At 57.1% G+C, this 16,071-nt stretch overlaps 1 protein-coding gene across 3 annotated transcripts in view; it reads left to right on the top strand.

Moving 5' to 3' along the window:
- The first annotated feature begins 14,220 nt into the window (after positions 1-14,220).
- The window catches only part of Pax7 (paired box 7), a 93,332-nt gene continuing 91,481 nt past the window's right edge, over positions 14,221-16,071 (top strand). For all 3 annotated transcript variants that reach the window (XM_042688698.1, XM_042688697.1, XM_042688699.1), the window contains exon 1: positions 14,221-14,305. In XM_042688698.1, coding sequence (XP_042544632.1) covers positions 14,221-14,305 — 85 coding nt within the window. The remainder of the gene's footprint in view (positions 14,306-16,071) is intronic.

Below are 16,071 nucleotides of genomic sequence, written 5' to 3' on the forward strand. Positions count from 1 at the left end.
GAGTCTGAGGAACCCCAGCCCCGGGCTGGGCTGCGGGGTGTCTTGAATATCCCAACTCCTTACGTGGCAGGGCTCTGCCCGGGGCCCCTGCTGAGGGCCAGGCGGCTGCACTCCGAGCCTGAAGCCCCCAGCAGGCTGTGTGGCAGCCAGGAACAGTGGTGGAGGTGGCCGCGCTGCGGGAGGGAGGTGAGGTGTGCTAAAGGGCAGGGGTTCAAGCCCAGCCCGGCACGGAAACCGATGCCACGAGGGACAGCCAGGGCCGCTTGCACTGGAGGCAGAGGCTCAATCTGCTACACACGCATGCACACACACCCGTGTGCACACACACGCACACACACACACACACCAGGCTCAGGCAACCCAGACAGCCCAGAAGGAGGAAGGCTGGATTCAGGATCCAGGGGCATTCTACCCTACCCCTGTCAAGGGATTTCTTTTCACCTGAAGGAAAATGAAGAATGCACTTTGGGAGAGCTTTCAAAGAGAGCCAAGTGCCACTGCTCACGCCTGTCATCCTAGCTACCCAGGAGACCTGAAGATCCTGAAGATCGCAGTTCAAAGCCAGCCTGGGCAGGAAAGTCTGTGAGACTGATCTCCAATAAACCACCAGAAAACAGGAAGTGGCGCTGTGGCGCAAAGTGGCAGAGCATTCGCCTTGGGCAAAAGAGCTCAGGGACAGCGCCCAGGCCCTGAGTACAAGCCCCATGACTGACCAAAAATAGAAGCAAGCGTTCAGAGATTCCCAGTGGCTCCCAGGAAGCCCTACTTTCACTCAGAGTCGAAGCTACTACCAGAATGGCTCCGTCAGCGCCCATCGTGAGCACTGCTCTGCAACGTGCCCTGATCCAGGACCCGCCCCTGCTTTTTGTGCACAAACCTCTGGAAGCATAAAGAAGAAGAAGGTAATCGACTCAGGGCTCATCTTCCCTCCTGTGGCTGTCAGCCCGCATCAGCCGAGACGGGCACCCGCGTGTGGACACAAACACACCACAACCCACAAACACACCACAACCCACAAACACACCACAACCCACAAACACACAGTCTCTCTTTACAGCCCCCCCCCCTTAGAATGTAGTCAGTGCTTGAAGCATACAAAGTCTCCATCCCACCCAGAATAGAAGGAGATCTCCAGTCCACTCAAGTCATGAGCGACCAGGCTGAGGGACCCCGGGACCCTGTGGCTCACGGGAGGGGTGGGGCGAGCAGAAGTGACTTGTCCGAGGGTCATTTGTGACTGCACCCAGAATCCCCTGCACCCCAGACCAGCCCTGCCCAGAGAGACAGGCCAGGGCCAGGAGTCAGAAACTTCCCTGCGCCCCCCACTCCCCGTCAAGCCCCCGGGGGAGCCGTGGAGGAAATCTTCACAGGCAGCTTTTCAAAGACTCTCCCTGTGTCATCTATGGGAAGAAATCTTTGGGGAGCAGTCTCCATGAATCAGCTGTCAGCAGACGGGGGGGGGGGGGGGGGGGGAGGGGACAGGGAGGAGGGGGAGCGCACTAACTCATTTCCCGGGTCTGTCTTCTCAAGTCCAGAAGAAAAAAAAAATGAGTTTAGCAGAGCCAACCACTCTGGGGGCATCTGAGGAAAATGAGAAAGATTAGCAGCATAGTCAAATGATCCAAATCCTCACAGGGATGCCTTAGAGTCTTCTAGAAGCCTTGTTTTGGAGCAGCGCGCCCGTGGGATTCTTACCTGTCATCCTTGCTGCTCAGGAGGCTGACATCTGAGGATCGCAGTTGGAGGCCAACCCAGGCAGACAAACCTGAGAGACTCTTATTTCCTGTTAACCGCCAAAAGGCTGGAAGGGGAGCGGTGGCTCAAGCAGTAGAGCCCCGGCCTTGAATGAACTCAGGCCCAGGCCCGGAGTTCAAGTCCTAGGACTGGCACAAAAATAAAATGGTGACTCCACCTGGGAAACAGTCCTTGGCCAATTCCCAGACCACGCTTCGAGATTCACATCCCTCCCCCGCCTCCCCCACGTGCTATTGTCGCCAATGGTGAGGCTCAGGCGAAGAGGCATCCAAGGGGCATTACCCACCTGGAAGTGGAATCAGTCAAAGCCCAGTCCATGAAGGTCGGCAGAGGCTCCAGGACGGCCAGCCCTAGGCAGACACCACCATACCGGCGTGCAATTTCCGTGTGTATTTCTGCATTTGCCTTGGTTGATGGGTGGAGGAAGATGACACCAGGACCAGCCCCCTCCTAAGAGGAAAGCGGTGTAGAGACAGCGTGTCCCAACCCCGCAGGGGCCAGCGGCTTCTTCTTCGCCCTAGTCTCGGGTTAGGGGACACTTAGAAGCTGACGTGCAAGTGTGAGCCCAAGGCCTGCTTGTTCTCACTGCTAGCCACTCATTTTCTGGGCATGGGATTTGAACTCAGAGTCTCTCCTTGAACTTCTTGTTTTTTTTGTCGGTCATGGGGCTTGAACTCTGGACCTGGGCGCTGTCCCTCAGCTCTTCAGCTAGAGGCTAGTGCTCTACCACTTGAGCCACAGCGACACTTCCAGTTTTCTGGTGGTATATTGGAGATACGAGTCTCACAGCCTTTCCTGCCCAGGCTGGCTTTGAACCGTGATCCTCAGATCTCAGCCTCCTGAGTAGCTAGGCTTACAAGCAAGAGCCACCATCACCCAGCTTCTCCTTGAACTTCTTTTGCTCAAGGTTAGCACGCTGCTACTTGAGCCACAGCACCACTTCTGGCTTTTCCTGAGTAGTTTATTGGAGATAAGAGTCTCATGAACTTTTTGGCCCGGGCTGGCTTTGAACCACGATCCTCAGATCTCAGCCTCCTGAGTAGGTAGGATTACAGGCGTGAGCCACTGGCACCCAGCTTTCCGAGTGAGACTCTTATCTCCAATAAACCACCAGAAAACCGGGAAGTAGCACTATAGCTCAAACAGTAGAGTGCTTGCCTTGAGCTAAAGAGCGCAGGGACAGCGCCCAAGCCCAGAGTTCAAGCCCCATGACCAACAAATAAAAAAAAGAGTTAATAATCCTCATTTAGGGGAAAATTAAAATTAGCCAGGTAGTGGTAGCTCTCGCCTGTAATCCTAGCTATTGCAGAGGCTGGGATCTAGAGGATCACAGTTCAAAGCCAGCCCAGCAGCAAGTGTAAGATCTGATTGTTTGAATTTGCTTTTCTTAGTTGTTTGGGAAGACTGACAAGATGCCCTATGTGTATGGGTTGCCTATGTATGTATGTCCCTGGCCTTCAGGCTATCCTCTTATTAGTTTGCAACAGCTCTTTACATAGCGAAGACTTGAACCCCCCGGGGCAGGGAGACGCTCAGAGTCTCTCTTCTGGGTTGTCACTGGGCTGTTTTGTTTTTGGCGGGTTGGCTTCTCCTGTGCCTTTTTCTCTTCCCTGCAGTCCAGGGCAGCCCTCTTTCCCACCAAGATCTTCCCCGCCCAGCCCACGGTCCCCCCATCTCTCCACACTGCCTGAGGCAGTCTCTTTGATTTACTGTCCCAAATTGGAAAGTGGTCTTAATGATGTCTCTCTAGGAAGTCCAAAATGAGCCAACCCACTGGGCTCCGCCCCCGCTGGCAACCTCCTAGGCCACAGGTCACAGGTCATCATGCTCCAACAACCCCCACCCCCCAAAAAAGGGACGTCTCCAGCCCCCTGGGGATGGCGGTGGAAGGCCGCCAGCTGGTCGGGAAGTCCCTTTCTCTAAGGCCTGGGAGGGGAAAAGCACAATTCAGCGGAAGGCAAGTGGGAGAGCAGCCGGGTGGGGAGCCCTGCCCAGGGCCAGCGCTGCCTGTGCATCATTTCAGCAAGCCAGGGCTCTGATCTTTTCTTTCCTCATGCTGGGGCTTGAACTCAGGGCCTGTCCCTGAGCTCTTGTTTTGCTCAAGGCTAGCGCTCTCCCACTTCAGCCACAGTTCCACTTCCAGCTTTTGGGGTGGTTCACTGGAGATAAGAGTCTCATGGATTTCCCGCCCGGGGACTGGCTTCAAACCACCATCCACAGATCTCAGCTTCCTAAGCCACCAGCACCGGGCTCAGTCGGCCCTGTTATACTTTTGACAGTGACGTGAGTAGCACCTTCGTAGGTGAATTCACAGAATTACACGCATCTACTCACCCCTCGCCTCACAGAGTGTACAGTCACACACACAGAGAACAGACACACACAGAGACGGAGATGGACCACCAGCCCCCTCACCGCTGAGAGTCACACTCATCCATCCATCCATCCATCCATCCATCCATCCATCCATCCACCCCCCACCCACCCATCCATCCATCCTTCCATCCATCCATCCATCCATCCATCCATCCATCCACCCACCCATCCATCTATCTACCCACCCACCCATCCATCCACCCACCCACCCACCCACCCATCCATCCATCCATCCATCCATCCATCCATCCATTCATTCAGCAAACAGTCATTGTGCTCCAAGTCCTGGGGGCACAGGACTATGAGGCTTCAAGGAACTCATGCTAATGCACATACAGGTACACACACACACACACACACACACACACACACACACACAGAGACGTGACATAGAGTCTCCTCTCCATTTGCACTTTCCTTGCTTGGAACTTTTTGACTGTCCAAGATGTCAGAGACCCAGGATGCCCGCGTTCCTGTGGAGCCAGCCCTCCTGACACATGGGAAACCTATGGCCCCCAAAGTCCTTTCAGAACATGGTCCAAGGGATGTTATTCTACAAGGGCAAAAACGATGCCTTTCACGGCTCACCTGGCTCCTTCTATCAATTCAACTCTTGCTCTCTTCTTTCCTTTCTTTCTTTCTTTGGTGGTACTGGGGCTTGAGCTCAGGGCCTCATGCTTGCTTGGATGGAGCTTTACCACTTGAACCACACCCCAGCCCTGCTTTTGGCTGGTTATTTTGGAGATGTGGAGGGGCCTCTTGGATTGTTCTTCCAGGCAGAAGTGGGGACACCTCTGGAGGCTCAGGGGGACAATCCTTCCTTGCCGCTTCCACTGCCGGGGCTACTGATGGCCACAAAGGGCCCAGCTCCCAGATCTCTTCCCGTGCAGTCCCGCGTCCTCAGCGTCTACGTGTCCTTCTGCTCTGACAAGGACAGTCCTGGTAGCACTTGGGGCTTACCCTGCTGATCCAAGACCATGTCTCCTCTGCAAAGACCTTTTGTCTTTCTACGGTGTCAGCTTCATGCTACAGGAGTGGGGACCATATGGCTGGTCACAGTCACTCTGGGAGAGAAGGGAGGGATGGCTCTGGGAGGGGGACTGTCCACTGTATGGACACAGCCCATACATTGTGTCATTTACTGAAATAATTGTTGGGGTACTGAGAACTGAACCTAGAGTCTCCATGCCTGCTCCTACCACAAGCAACACCCCTTGCTCTTTCTTTTTTTTTTTTTGTCGGTCATGGGGCTTGAACTCTGGGCCTGGGCGCTGTCCCTCAGCTCTTCAGCTCAAGGCGAGCGCTCTACCACTTGAGCCACAGCACCACTTCCAGTTTTCTGGTGGTTTATTGGAGATAAGAGTCTCACAGATTTTCCTGCCCGGGCTGGCGTTGAACCATGATCCTCAGATCTCAGCCTCCTGAGTAGCTAGGATTACAGGCGTGAGCCACCGGCGCCCGGCTCCATTGCTCTTTCTTTAAGCCCCCTGTCTCCCAGCCACCCTCACGGGCCCTACCACTGGACCCTCCTTCTCTCCCTGTCCTCAGATGCACAGGCTGCTGCCTGCGTGGTGCATCTGCCTGATGATCAAAGAAGCATCTGGAAAGCCCCTCGCAGAGCACCTGGCTCACTGTAAGCCCCGACACGCCCTAAATTACTGTGACTGTCCTAGCCACCCTTCTAAAAGTGAGGAGTGGTTTCTACAACCTACCTATGTGTGCACACACACACATGCACTCAAGAGCCTGCACCCACACTCACGCGATGCACACACACACAGACACTCACAAGCATGCTTGCCCAAACACACAGAGATCCAAACACGTGAATGTGTGCATACATGCACACAGCTGCACAAGAACTTGCACATGCACACGCAGGCATGCATATGGACATATGCACACATGTGTGTCCAATCTGCACAGTGTGCACACACAGACTCACACATGGACGTGTGTGCACACACATCCTTGCATTCACACAACCCACCCTGCAGGAGTAAACCAGAAACCTAGTTTCTGGAACTCAGCCTTGATGGGGGTGGGGGGCGGGGTGCCAGGAGAGCTGCTGATGACAAATGGGGAGGGTGGGGTGGGGGAGGGGGCCGAGGGGGAGGGGTCTCGCAAGCGCACTTTTTGATCTGTTCTAACTGCTGCTATAGAGAATTAGATGGAATTCATTTTTATGATGAAGGAATTAATGGCTACGGAGAGAATTGGGTTCAGGTGGAAGACTTGAATCCGAAGTAGGGAATAAAGCCTTGAAATTCAAATGAAAAATTACTATATAAGCATAAAGGAAACCTATTTTACACCTGTAAGACTGAATGTATAAATATGAACCCACGGCTCCCTCTGGGAAACGGGGATTGTGCTTTTAATTCACCTAGACAAATAGGCAGTGCGTTCTACCTTCTACCCATCCATTTCAATGAGGGCCAGGCACTGTCAGGGCTCCAGAGCACCCACGCCAGCACCTCCACCTCCGCCGGGCACCTGCTGTGGTCCCCAGAGGATGCGGGCTCCTTGAACAAGGTCATTGCGTCTCGAAGGCTCCCTCCCAGCCCACATAGTCTCTGTTCCAGATTCCTTCACTCATCCAATAACGGCTCAGCGCCACTACCCCTGGGCCAGTCTCTGCGTCCAGGGGAGGGGATGGACACCAAGGGGAAAACTGGGGCCACGCGAGAAGCAGCAGAGCCAGGCACCTCACTAGTCATGAGGTTGAGATCTGAGGATCAAGGTTTGAAACCAGCCAGGGCAAGAGAGTCCATGAAACCCTTAGGTCCAGTTAGCCAGCCAAAAGCCGTAAGTGGAACCGTGGCTCAAGAGGTAGAGTGGTAGGTAGCCTTGAGTGAAAAGGCTCAGAGACAGTGCCCAGGCCCCGAGTTTAAGCCCCAATAGTGGCTACTAGTGTGGTGGGGGGCGGGAGAGGGGGTGAGCATGGTGAGCTTTTGTCCTTAGGTAAAGTCCCTGAGCTCCTCCTCCCCCGGCCTCAGGGCTTTATTTCTGTAGTCAGAAGGGCTGCTTGCTGTCCACCCCCGATCTTTCCAGAGCTACAGTGCAGAGGACACCTTCCAGAAGGTCACAGTCCACGTTATTCAACCTGCCTTCTTTATTGAGCATCCTTTGTCCTGCGCTTCAGAGCTCAGTCCTGCTGCAGCAGGGAGGCATCCACCTGGAGCTCAGCGGAAGTGTGGAGGAAGGCTGCCAGCATACATTAATCAGACACGCGGCAGCTCACTGCCTCCAAAGTGGTGACTGAGGGGCCAGGCTTTGAGTTCTGTTGGAGCAGCATTCATTCACGGATAGCCAGGTGTCCCCAGGCTGCCCCAACAGGGGAAACTGCAGTTCTCCCAGAACCGCCCAAGCCCAATGCCAAGTGCACTGCTGGCGTCAGGAAATGGCAGCCCAAGTCTTCCGGGTTGCCGATACCCTCCCTGTTCATACTAGCATCATTCATTCATTCACTCATTCATTCATTCCCCCAAAGTGCCCGGTTGTTGTTGTTGTTGTTGTTTTTGAGCCTCTGCAATGGCACTTAGGAGACAGTAACACATCCGGCAGAGCAAATCCCTTCTCCTCCATCAGCTTCTCAGTTTCCACCCAGTCCTCTACTCCTGCGCCCCGGAGAGGAAAGGCCTCTCCTCTCTGAATGAATCCAGAAGCAAGAAGAGGAGGAAGCAGGCCGTGGATGAAGGGGTCTCAGTTCCCACAGCTCCTCCAAGCAGGGAGCCAATCTGAGGAGGAGAGCAGGAAGCATCAGATCTGTTCATCTGCATTCCCTCCCCAAGGGATACATTCCCACACCTGGGGGCCTCAGGGCTTGTGGACTTTCCCCGGAGCGGATCTGCAGCTCCAAGCACCAGGCCAGCAGGGCCAGCAGGGCTCTGGGGGCGGCTGTCCCACTGGACTGAACAACACTGCCTTTTCCAGTGATGCTCAGCCCTGATCGGGTAGACTGTCGAAGGCAGAGCCCACAGCCTACTAACTCTGCACCTGTTCATTAACGCTGCGACTGAGCTTGGACAGGTGATGGCCAGCAGAGCAGGCTGCCCGGGCCCCTGAGACACTCAGCCGGCTGCTCAGGCCGCTGGAATCCCGGGAAGAGGCAGGTCTCCTTCCTTAGACTCCCACCGGGCGTGCCTAGTGCACGCTAGTGTGTGCACACGTGTAGACATGCACACATGAGCACATGCTTGCTCGGTGTCCACAGGCTCTCAGCCTCACATGATTTCCAGCACAGTCACCTGCTCTGTCCTGGTGAGGTCTGCAGGAGCAGGTGAGGCACCGCGTTTCACCCCCACCCCAGGAGTGCAGAGGAGAGAAGGCTAGCCAGGTCCCCGGGAGAGGGAAACTGGGGACCATCCTACAGGGCCTGGGCCCCGTCTCTGCAAGTCGGAGGGAAATCCAGAGAAGGAGGACAGGAGGCCAGCAGTGAGGAAGGGCAGCCATCTTGCCACCCCCTGGGCAACCGGCTACCTCCTCCACCCAGGCTTCACCCTTCATCTTCTTGATTTGCTGAAGATCTGGGGGGAAATGGCTCCAGGGACTACATTGAGAGGAAGAACATGAAGAAAAGGACAAGAGAGGGAGAAGATTAAAAAAGAGAGAAAGAGAGAGGAGAGAGGAAGAAGAGAAGAGGAGGATAAAGAGGAAGGAGTAGAAGGATGGTAGGAGGAGGGAGAAAACCTGAAGGGGAAGAGGAAGAGGAAGTGAAAGATGAGAGAGAGGAAATGGAAGGGGAGACAGGAAGAAGAGAGAGGAAGAGGAAATAGGGGGAAGGAGAGGAAGAAGTGAAGGAGGATCAGGGGGAAAAAAGAAGAGCCTGCACCCGCCCACCCCCTCCACTTAGGCTGGGTGCAGGTGGCTCATGCCTGTAATCCTAGCTACTCAAGAGACTGAAAATCTCGGGATCTCAGTTTAAAGCCAGCCAGGGCAGGAAAGTCTGTGATACTCTTATCTCCAATTAACCAACAAAAGGCCAGAACTGGAGCTGTGGCTCAAGTGGTACAGTGCTGGCCTTGAGCAAAAAGCTCAGGGAGAATGCCCAGATCCTGAATGCAAGCTCCAGGACCAGCATGGAGAAGAAGAAGGAAGGAAGAGGAGGAGGAGGAGGAGGAAAAGGAGGGAGGAGAGAGGAGGAGGGAAGAGGAGGAAGAGGAAGGAGGAGGAGGAGAGAGGAGGGAGGGGAGGAAGAGGTAGGAGGAAGAGAGAAGAGGAGGGAGGAGGAGGGAGGAAGAGGGGCAGTGGAAGGAGGGGAAGGGGAAGGAGGAGAAGAGGAGGAGGAGGAATCTACTTAGCAGTAAGCCTTCAAGAAACCTAGTTGTTGTGATCATTATTCTCTTCCTTGGAAACTGGAATGCAATGCAAATCATTCTAATTGTTTTCTGTCAAGCTGGAAACCCACTTCCTGTTCAGGTATGGTTGGGGACTTCAGTGCCACCCTTAAAAGAACACTGCTTCCTAAAAGAGAAAAATCGAACAATCCTTAAAGATCTGGGGGCCGGCACAGGTCCTTCCTTTGTGAACAGCATAGCGTGTCCCTGACCTCAACAAGCCCGCCTCTTCTCTCCCTCCCCCACCAGACTCATTCTGTGGGAGCCTTTGGCCCTCCCCACAAAGAAGAGCAGGGGAGTGCTTAGGAGCAGAACAGGCCTGGCATCAACCCCATCTTCACACACACACACACAGGAAGGTGGGTTGGGTAATCACCTCTGTAAATGCTCTTTGCATGGGGTCTGATTTGACAGTGACCTTGGGCAGGAAGACCTGCCACAGGCACTGCGGAGAGACAGGGAGGAGAGAGCCACCACTGCTGCCCAGGGTCCCCCACCCACACTTAACCTGGGCTCCCCGATGCTCCACCTTGGGTCTCTCTTCCTCTTTAGCTTCATTGAGTTAGGAAAGGTTTGATTTGGAAATCGATTGAGTTTGGAGGGGTCTGATTTTCACTGGCATTATTGGAGAGGGAGGGAGGAGAGGGGGGGACAGAACTTGAAGACCAGACAGGAAAAGAGGAATGTAGGGGATCACAAGAAAGAGGAGGAGGGATGGGAGGCCCTAAGCAGGTTCTGGGGCTGCACCTTCCGATTGAGAGGAGGAAGGGCAGGAGGAAGAGGATGGGGAGAGGGAGGAGGGCACAGGAAGCAGGGAAAGGGGTAAGGAGGAGGGAAGGAAGGGAGTCAAGGAGGGTAGGTCGACCCCCCTTTCCTGAGGGCTTTGCCCAGCCCCATGGAGGCTGGGAGACTGTCCGAGGGACTTGGGGCCTGGAGAGGTCCAGCCCTGAGAGCCCTGGAGGCCACGCATACCTCTGGAAACCATGGTGATGGGGAGGTGGGCGGTGGACCAGGCTGAGAGTTGCAGAGAAAACCCTCAGAGAAAAGGCAGAACAGAGAAAGATGGGCCTGAAGCACAGGGTGTGAGGAGCAGAGAGAGAGACAGAGACAGAGACAGAGACCCAGAGAGAGAAAGAGAGAGAGAGGAAAAAGTTTAGAAAGGAGACAGATGGACAGAAAGAGGGCAGAGGGGCAGGACAGGGCTGGGAGATGGGGGTAATGGACTTGGAGCCCACTGCAGCCGGACACCCGATTGAGGGGCTCAGAGCCCTGCAGAGGGCTGGGAGTGGGGGTCACAGTGGTTAACAGCTGCCCAGGGTGTGGATCTCGGTGAGGTGGGGACCAGCACTGTCTCCGCGCCCCACCCAGCGGCGGCCACCCCCAGGTCTCAGGTGAAACCACCCCCCTTTCTCCTGCTGGTTGTGAAATTGCCATTTCACCCCGCCACACTTCTTAATTGTTGCAAAAATCATTTGTGAAATTGGTCTCCAACAGGCGAGCGCCGCCACGCTCATTCCGACAGACAAGCCCGCATCCTCCCCCTGCAAACACCGGGCCTGGCTCTGTAGCTGCTGCTGCGGCAGCCCAGGACCCCCGGCGACCCCACCCCCCACCCCGGCCTTCAGCAGCTAAGGCTGGGGGCTGGCCTGGAGAAGAGGAGGTGGCCCCCGCAGAGTTCCAAGGATCGAGGGGACTGGGCAGTGCGCTCATCCCTCCCAGGAGATTTCAGGAGAGACCCCAGGGTGTCCTGGCCAGGTGGCCCCTCACCACGACTCGATCTTTTTCGCATTTCCTGATCAGGGCTTGGAGCCAGGCTAGAGTTGTTCGTGGACGCAACCCTGAGGGGTGGGGGGTTTGCATCTGTGGATTCCACAGATACAGACCTCACTTTCCATGGCTGAACCCCAAATAGCCTCCCACAGAAACCAACCTGTACCCAGATGCCTCTCCCCTCACCTGGGCCCACTCCACAGTGCCACTGCCGCGGTCAGCAGTGGGTGGACAATGGACAAATGGACGACGTGTCCTCTCCGTGTGTGCATCTACTTACAGGTATAGGTGCGCATTCGCACACGTAACACATACAGCCCCAGCACACCGCCGCTTTCCCTGGACAGAGAACTATCTTGGGGGCCAGGAGGGGCTGATGGTTCATGTCTATATAATCCTAGCTACTCTGGGGGAAGCTGAGATCTTGAGGATCATGGCTAGAAGCCAGCTTGGGCAGGAAAATTGTGAGACTCTAATCTCCAAGGAACCAGCAAAAAAAAAAATGGAGCTGTGGCTCAAGTGGTAGAACACCAGCCTTGAGTGAAAAAGCTCAGGGATGGCACCCAGACTCTGATTTCAAGCCCCTGTACACACACACACACACACACACACACACACACACACACACACACACACAGGAGGCATCTTGGGAGACACCCCTTTGCTCAGCCAGCCTAGGCAAAGCACCTGGTGTCCTCTTTTCTCCAACTCCAGCCAACACGCGCCTCTCCCCGTTCAATTCTAGAAGCCTGAGTTTAACAAGCTGTCCCAAAAAGCCTCTCCCCCCCCCCCCCAACAACTCTGAAGAGCCCCAGGTGCTAGAAGCTAGGAGGGTCTGTCACATACTGAGGGGGGCAAAGGTCACAGGTGAAGAGAAGGGGAGGGGACCCGCCTGCAGAGAGCCCCCCCTCCCCAGGCCAATACAGGAATGACCTCACCCCAGGAGAGGGAGGGAGGGCAGGGGCCGAGTTTGAGGGCTGGGTTAATTTTATTGTAGCTAGCCTGCAGCCCTTCAGCCAGAGACACGCTTTCCAGGGGGACACAAAAGAAATACAGTTGTGGCGTCATGCCCCGCTGGGAGGGCGTTTCAAGCCCCCAGGAATCAGGTCTTGAGGCTGGGGTCCACCGGTTGGCGTGGCCGAGGAGAGTGCAAGGTTGTGACACCTCTGGTTTCCTACTTTTTTTTTTTTTCAATCAAATTGGGACACCCCACACACACTAGTGGAGGAATTCAGAGTTGGTACCAAGTTCTAACTGGCTTTCTCCCACTTGTCCCCCACAACTATGGACCCCGAGACTCGAGCGGCAGCAACTGGGCACCCAGCTCCCAGCTGGAGAGGGTCCCAGGTCAGGGGGGCAGGTGTAGGCTGGGGAGGATCACCTCTCCACATCGTACTGGAGATGGGAGCGTCGGGAGGAGAGGAACACAAATGTCTCTAACCCTGGGCAGACAGTTTTCCAAACCCAGGTATGGTCTTGCCTCGGGGGAATCAGAGCCGCCTACATCTCCTAGGGAAAGTCATAATCCCTCCCTGGAGGTCTCCCGCACCCACCCCCAGGCTGTCTCCCCCGGAGTGGGAGATTTTGGAGTGTGTTGAATAAGAAGAGGGATAGGAACTACCTTGGAAGGCCCAAGCAGACGCGGCAACATAGAAAGATGTGTTCCAACTGGAGACAGGCTTCCCACAGAGCTGGGACCCATGGCGGCCTGCAGCTATGAGTGACCTGCAAGTGTGTGTATGCATGTGCGCACACGTGCGCACGCATGCAGGTCTGTCCATCCATCGAAGGAAGACACTAGGACAAAGTTGTCCCCACTTTCCTTTTCCCCCTAACCTCCAGCTCCTGGGGTTCTACTTCCTCTGTGTTGTGTGTGTATGTTCAAATTTTCTCTCTCTCTCTCTAACACACACACACACACACACACACACACACACACACACACACACACACACACACACACACACCAAAAATCGAGGTTGAGCCGGGAATTAGAAATGAGGGGGAAAATATTCGTTGGTGATTTCTTTTCGTTATTGGCCCTCCTCTCCCTTCCGTCTTGGCCTCCTGCCCTGTTCATGAATAAAAGAAAGGTCCCAACCTATCAGATCTTGGAGTCTGCCTCCTCCTCCTCCCCCTCCTCCCTTTCTTCCTCCTCCTCCTCCTCCTCCTGTAGTTGGACACTCTTACCCAACTTACCCAGCTGATCACTCCTGCCCCTGGTTTTTTCCTCTTCTCTTCCCCAACTCTGCCGCTCCCTGTCGCCTGCTCTCCAGCCTGAAACCTGAGGAGGCGCTCCCGCGGTCTCCTCCAGACTTCCCGGGGACCGGGTGGGAGAGCGCCGGGGCGAGGAGCAGAAAGAGGCGTGGAGAGGAAGGAGGAAGGAGGAAGAGGAGGAGGAGGAGGGGGGGGAGAGGAGGGGGAGAGCTCAAGCGAAAGAATAAATATATAAATAAAGACCCCCCCTCCACCAATAGATCCACTCCGCAGCGCAGTCAGGAACTTTCGCCCTGAGCGCGGGAGCGAGTGGGTTGCCCGCTCCACCTGGGGGGGGCCCCGGGTCCCCACCCCGTCCCCAGCCGCGCTCCGCAGGGCACCACCACCGGCCCGCACAACTTCTGGCGGCGCTGGGCCGGCGGAGACGGACTTGGGGTTGGAGTGTTTGTTTGTTTGAACTTCCCCGTCGCCACCTTCACCCCCTCCCCCCTCCCTCCCTCCCCGGCTCGCCCCCACCCCGCCTCCGCCCCGCCTCACCCCCTCCCCAGCTTCTGCACGCGCACCCCTGCAGCCGGGGTGGGGTGGGGGAGGGAGCGCGCGTGGAGGGAAGGGGGGAGAGGGTAAGAAAAAGAGGAGGAGGAGGGGGAGGAGGAGGAGGAGGAGGAGGAGGAGGAGGAAAGAGCGAGCGCAGCAGGGGTTACAGGAACGTCCGGACGGAACGCGACCGGTGCCGACTGTGGATTCGTCCCCGGCGTGCGCGAGGATGGCGGCCCTTCCCGGCGCGGTTCCCAGGATGATCCGGCCGGCCCCGGGACAGAACTATCCCCGCACAGGGTTCCCGCTGGAAGGTAAGAGCCCGCGCCCGGCCCGGCCGCGCCCTCGCGCCCCGCGACGCCGGCGGGAGCCCGCGGGGACCCGATCCTCCCCCCGACACACACACACCTTCTGCGTTGGGGATCCCCGTTCCTGGGGGCCGACAGGCGTCCGTCGCTAAGTGGGCTTCGCTGACCCGCGGCCAGGGCTTCGCGGGTCACCGGCAGCCGCCTGCGCCCGCCCGCGGGGCGTGGGGATCCCGGCGGGGCCGGCCGCCCGGACCCCGCGAGTCCGGTGAACCCCAGCCCTGGCCACGCCGCCGCGAGCCGCCCGGCCCTCGGCCCCTCTCCGGGGGCGCGGAGGGGTGATCTTTCACCCCGAGTTTGCGCTGGCTCCCAGATCCCTTTTATTTCGAAACGGCCCCGGCGCGCGCTACTTTTTGTGCGTGCGAACGCGGCGGAGGGGCCGGGGACCCCGCGCCCGGGCTCCCGCGCCCCCCGCCGCCCGGGCCGCCCGCGCCCCCCGCCGCCCGGGCCGCCCGCAGACTGGCTGGAGATCATTAGTAGCAAAGCCATTTCCTTCTCTCTCCTCCTCCAAAAAAAAAAAACCAACGACAACAACAATTAAAAAACAAACTTTGTGCGCTCAGGCTTCGGAACTCTGCGGGTCTCCCGGGAGAGACGCGCGAGCGAGCGAGCGAGCGGATCGTTCTGGAAGGCCGGGCTCCGGGCACACCCGGGGAAACGCGCCGCTTTGCGGACGCGTCTTCCCGATCCCGCGGGCGTGCGCCCCAGGCGGGAAGGGAACGGGGCAGTGGAGGGAGCGAAAAGGAAGGGAGAGCGGGCGGGTTCCCGGCTCGGAGACCCGGGCCGGGAGCTCACGGCGGCGGCCCGGGCGGCCCGAGGTTTTGTTCTCTTTTAAACGAATCGGAGAGCTCTGGGCCTGTAGCCGAAGGGGGCACGGGAGGAGAGAATAGTCTAGAATTCCTAGAGAAGTAGTTAGACGTGTATGCGGCTTCTATGTATTTATTTTGCTTGTTCTTGCAATCGTAAGACGGACCCCCGCTTCCCCCCACCGCACGCACCTCCTTGTCCTGGGGAAGGGGCGCGAAGGCGGCGGGGAGGGGGGGGGGGTTGGGCGGGCGGGCAGCCCGCGATCTGAGCTGGGGAGGTGGAGGAGGAGGAGGAGGAGGCGCCCCCCCCCCCTTGGGCAGCGAGATGGCGCCGGGCCCCTGAATTAGAGCGAGGCGAAGAGAGCGGCTCCGTGATCAAGTGCGCGCGAGCGGCCGCGCAGGCGGGGAGAGCGCGCAGCCCGGGGATTTGCGGGCGCCTCTCCGGCCGCCACCGCCGGTGAAGCAGGCGGCCGAGGACGGCGCGGAGGATTAGAACAATATTTGCCCAACATGACGCAGAATACTGAGTTGAGCCGAGTGCTGGTCGCTAAAGAGGCTCTTGAATATAAAGTTGGGCGCTCGAGAGCTCTCCAGCGCTAATGGCATAGCCCGCCACGGAGACCGGGTGACTCAGATTCGGGGACGCACGATTTCTGATTAAATCCGAGGGTGTCTTCAGACACCGACTTTTACAAAGAGAAGGTGGGGGGTGGGGGGATCGGAGAACGAGGATGGGCGCGCACCCCCCCACCCCCCCAGGAACCGCTGCGGGTCCTCGCCTCCTCCCTTCCAATTATACCTTCAGCTCCCTCCATCCGGGCGGCTGTGAAATCGGTCTAATCTCACAGTTCTCCGCCGCCGCCAGTCCCTAAATTGGGAGGGGGGGGGATAGAAGCTGGATTAAGTGCA

The sequence above is a fragment of the Dipodomys spectabilis genome, unplaced genomic scaffold (genome assembly GCF_019054845.1).
Source record: "Dipodomys spectabilis isolate Male_0828 unplaced genomic scaffold, ASM1905484v1 ptg000118l, whole genome shotgun sequence".
Taxonomy (NCBI): domain Eukaryota; kingdom Metazoa; phylum Chordata; class Mammalia; order Rodentia; family Heteromyidae; genus Dipodomys; species Dipodomys spectabilis.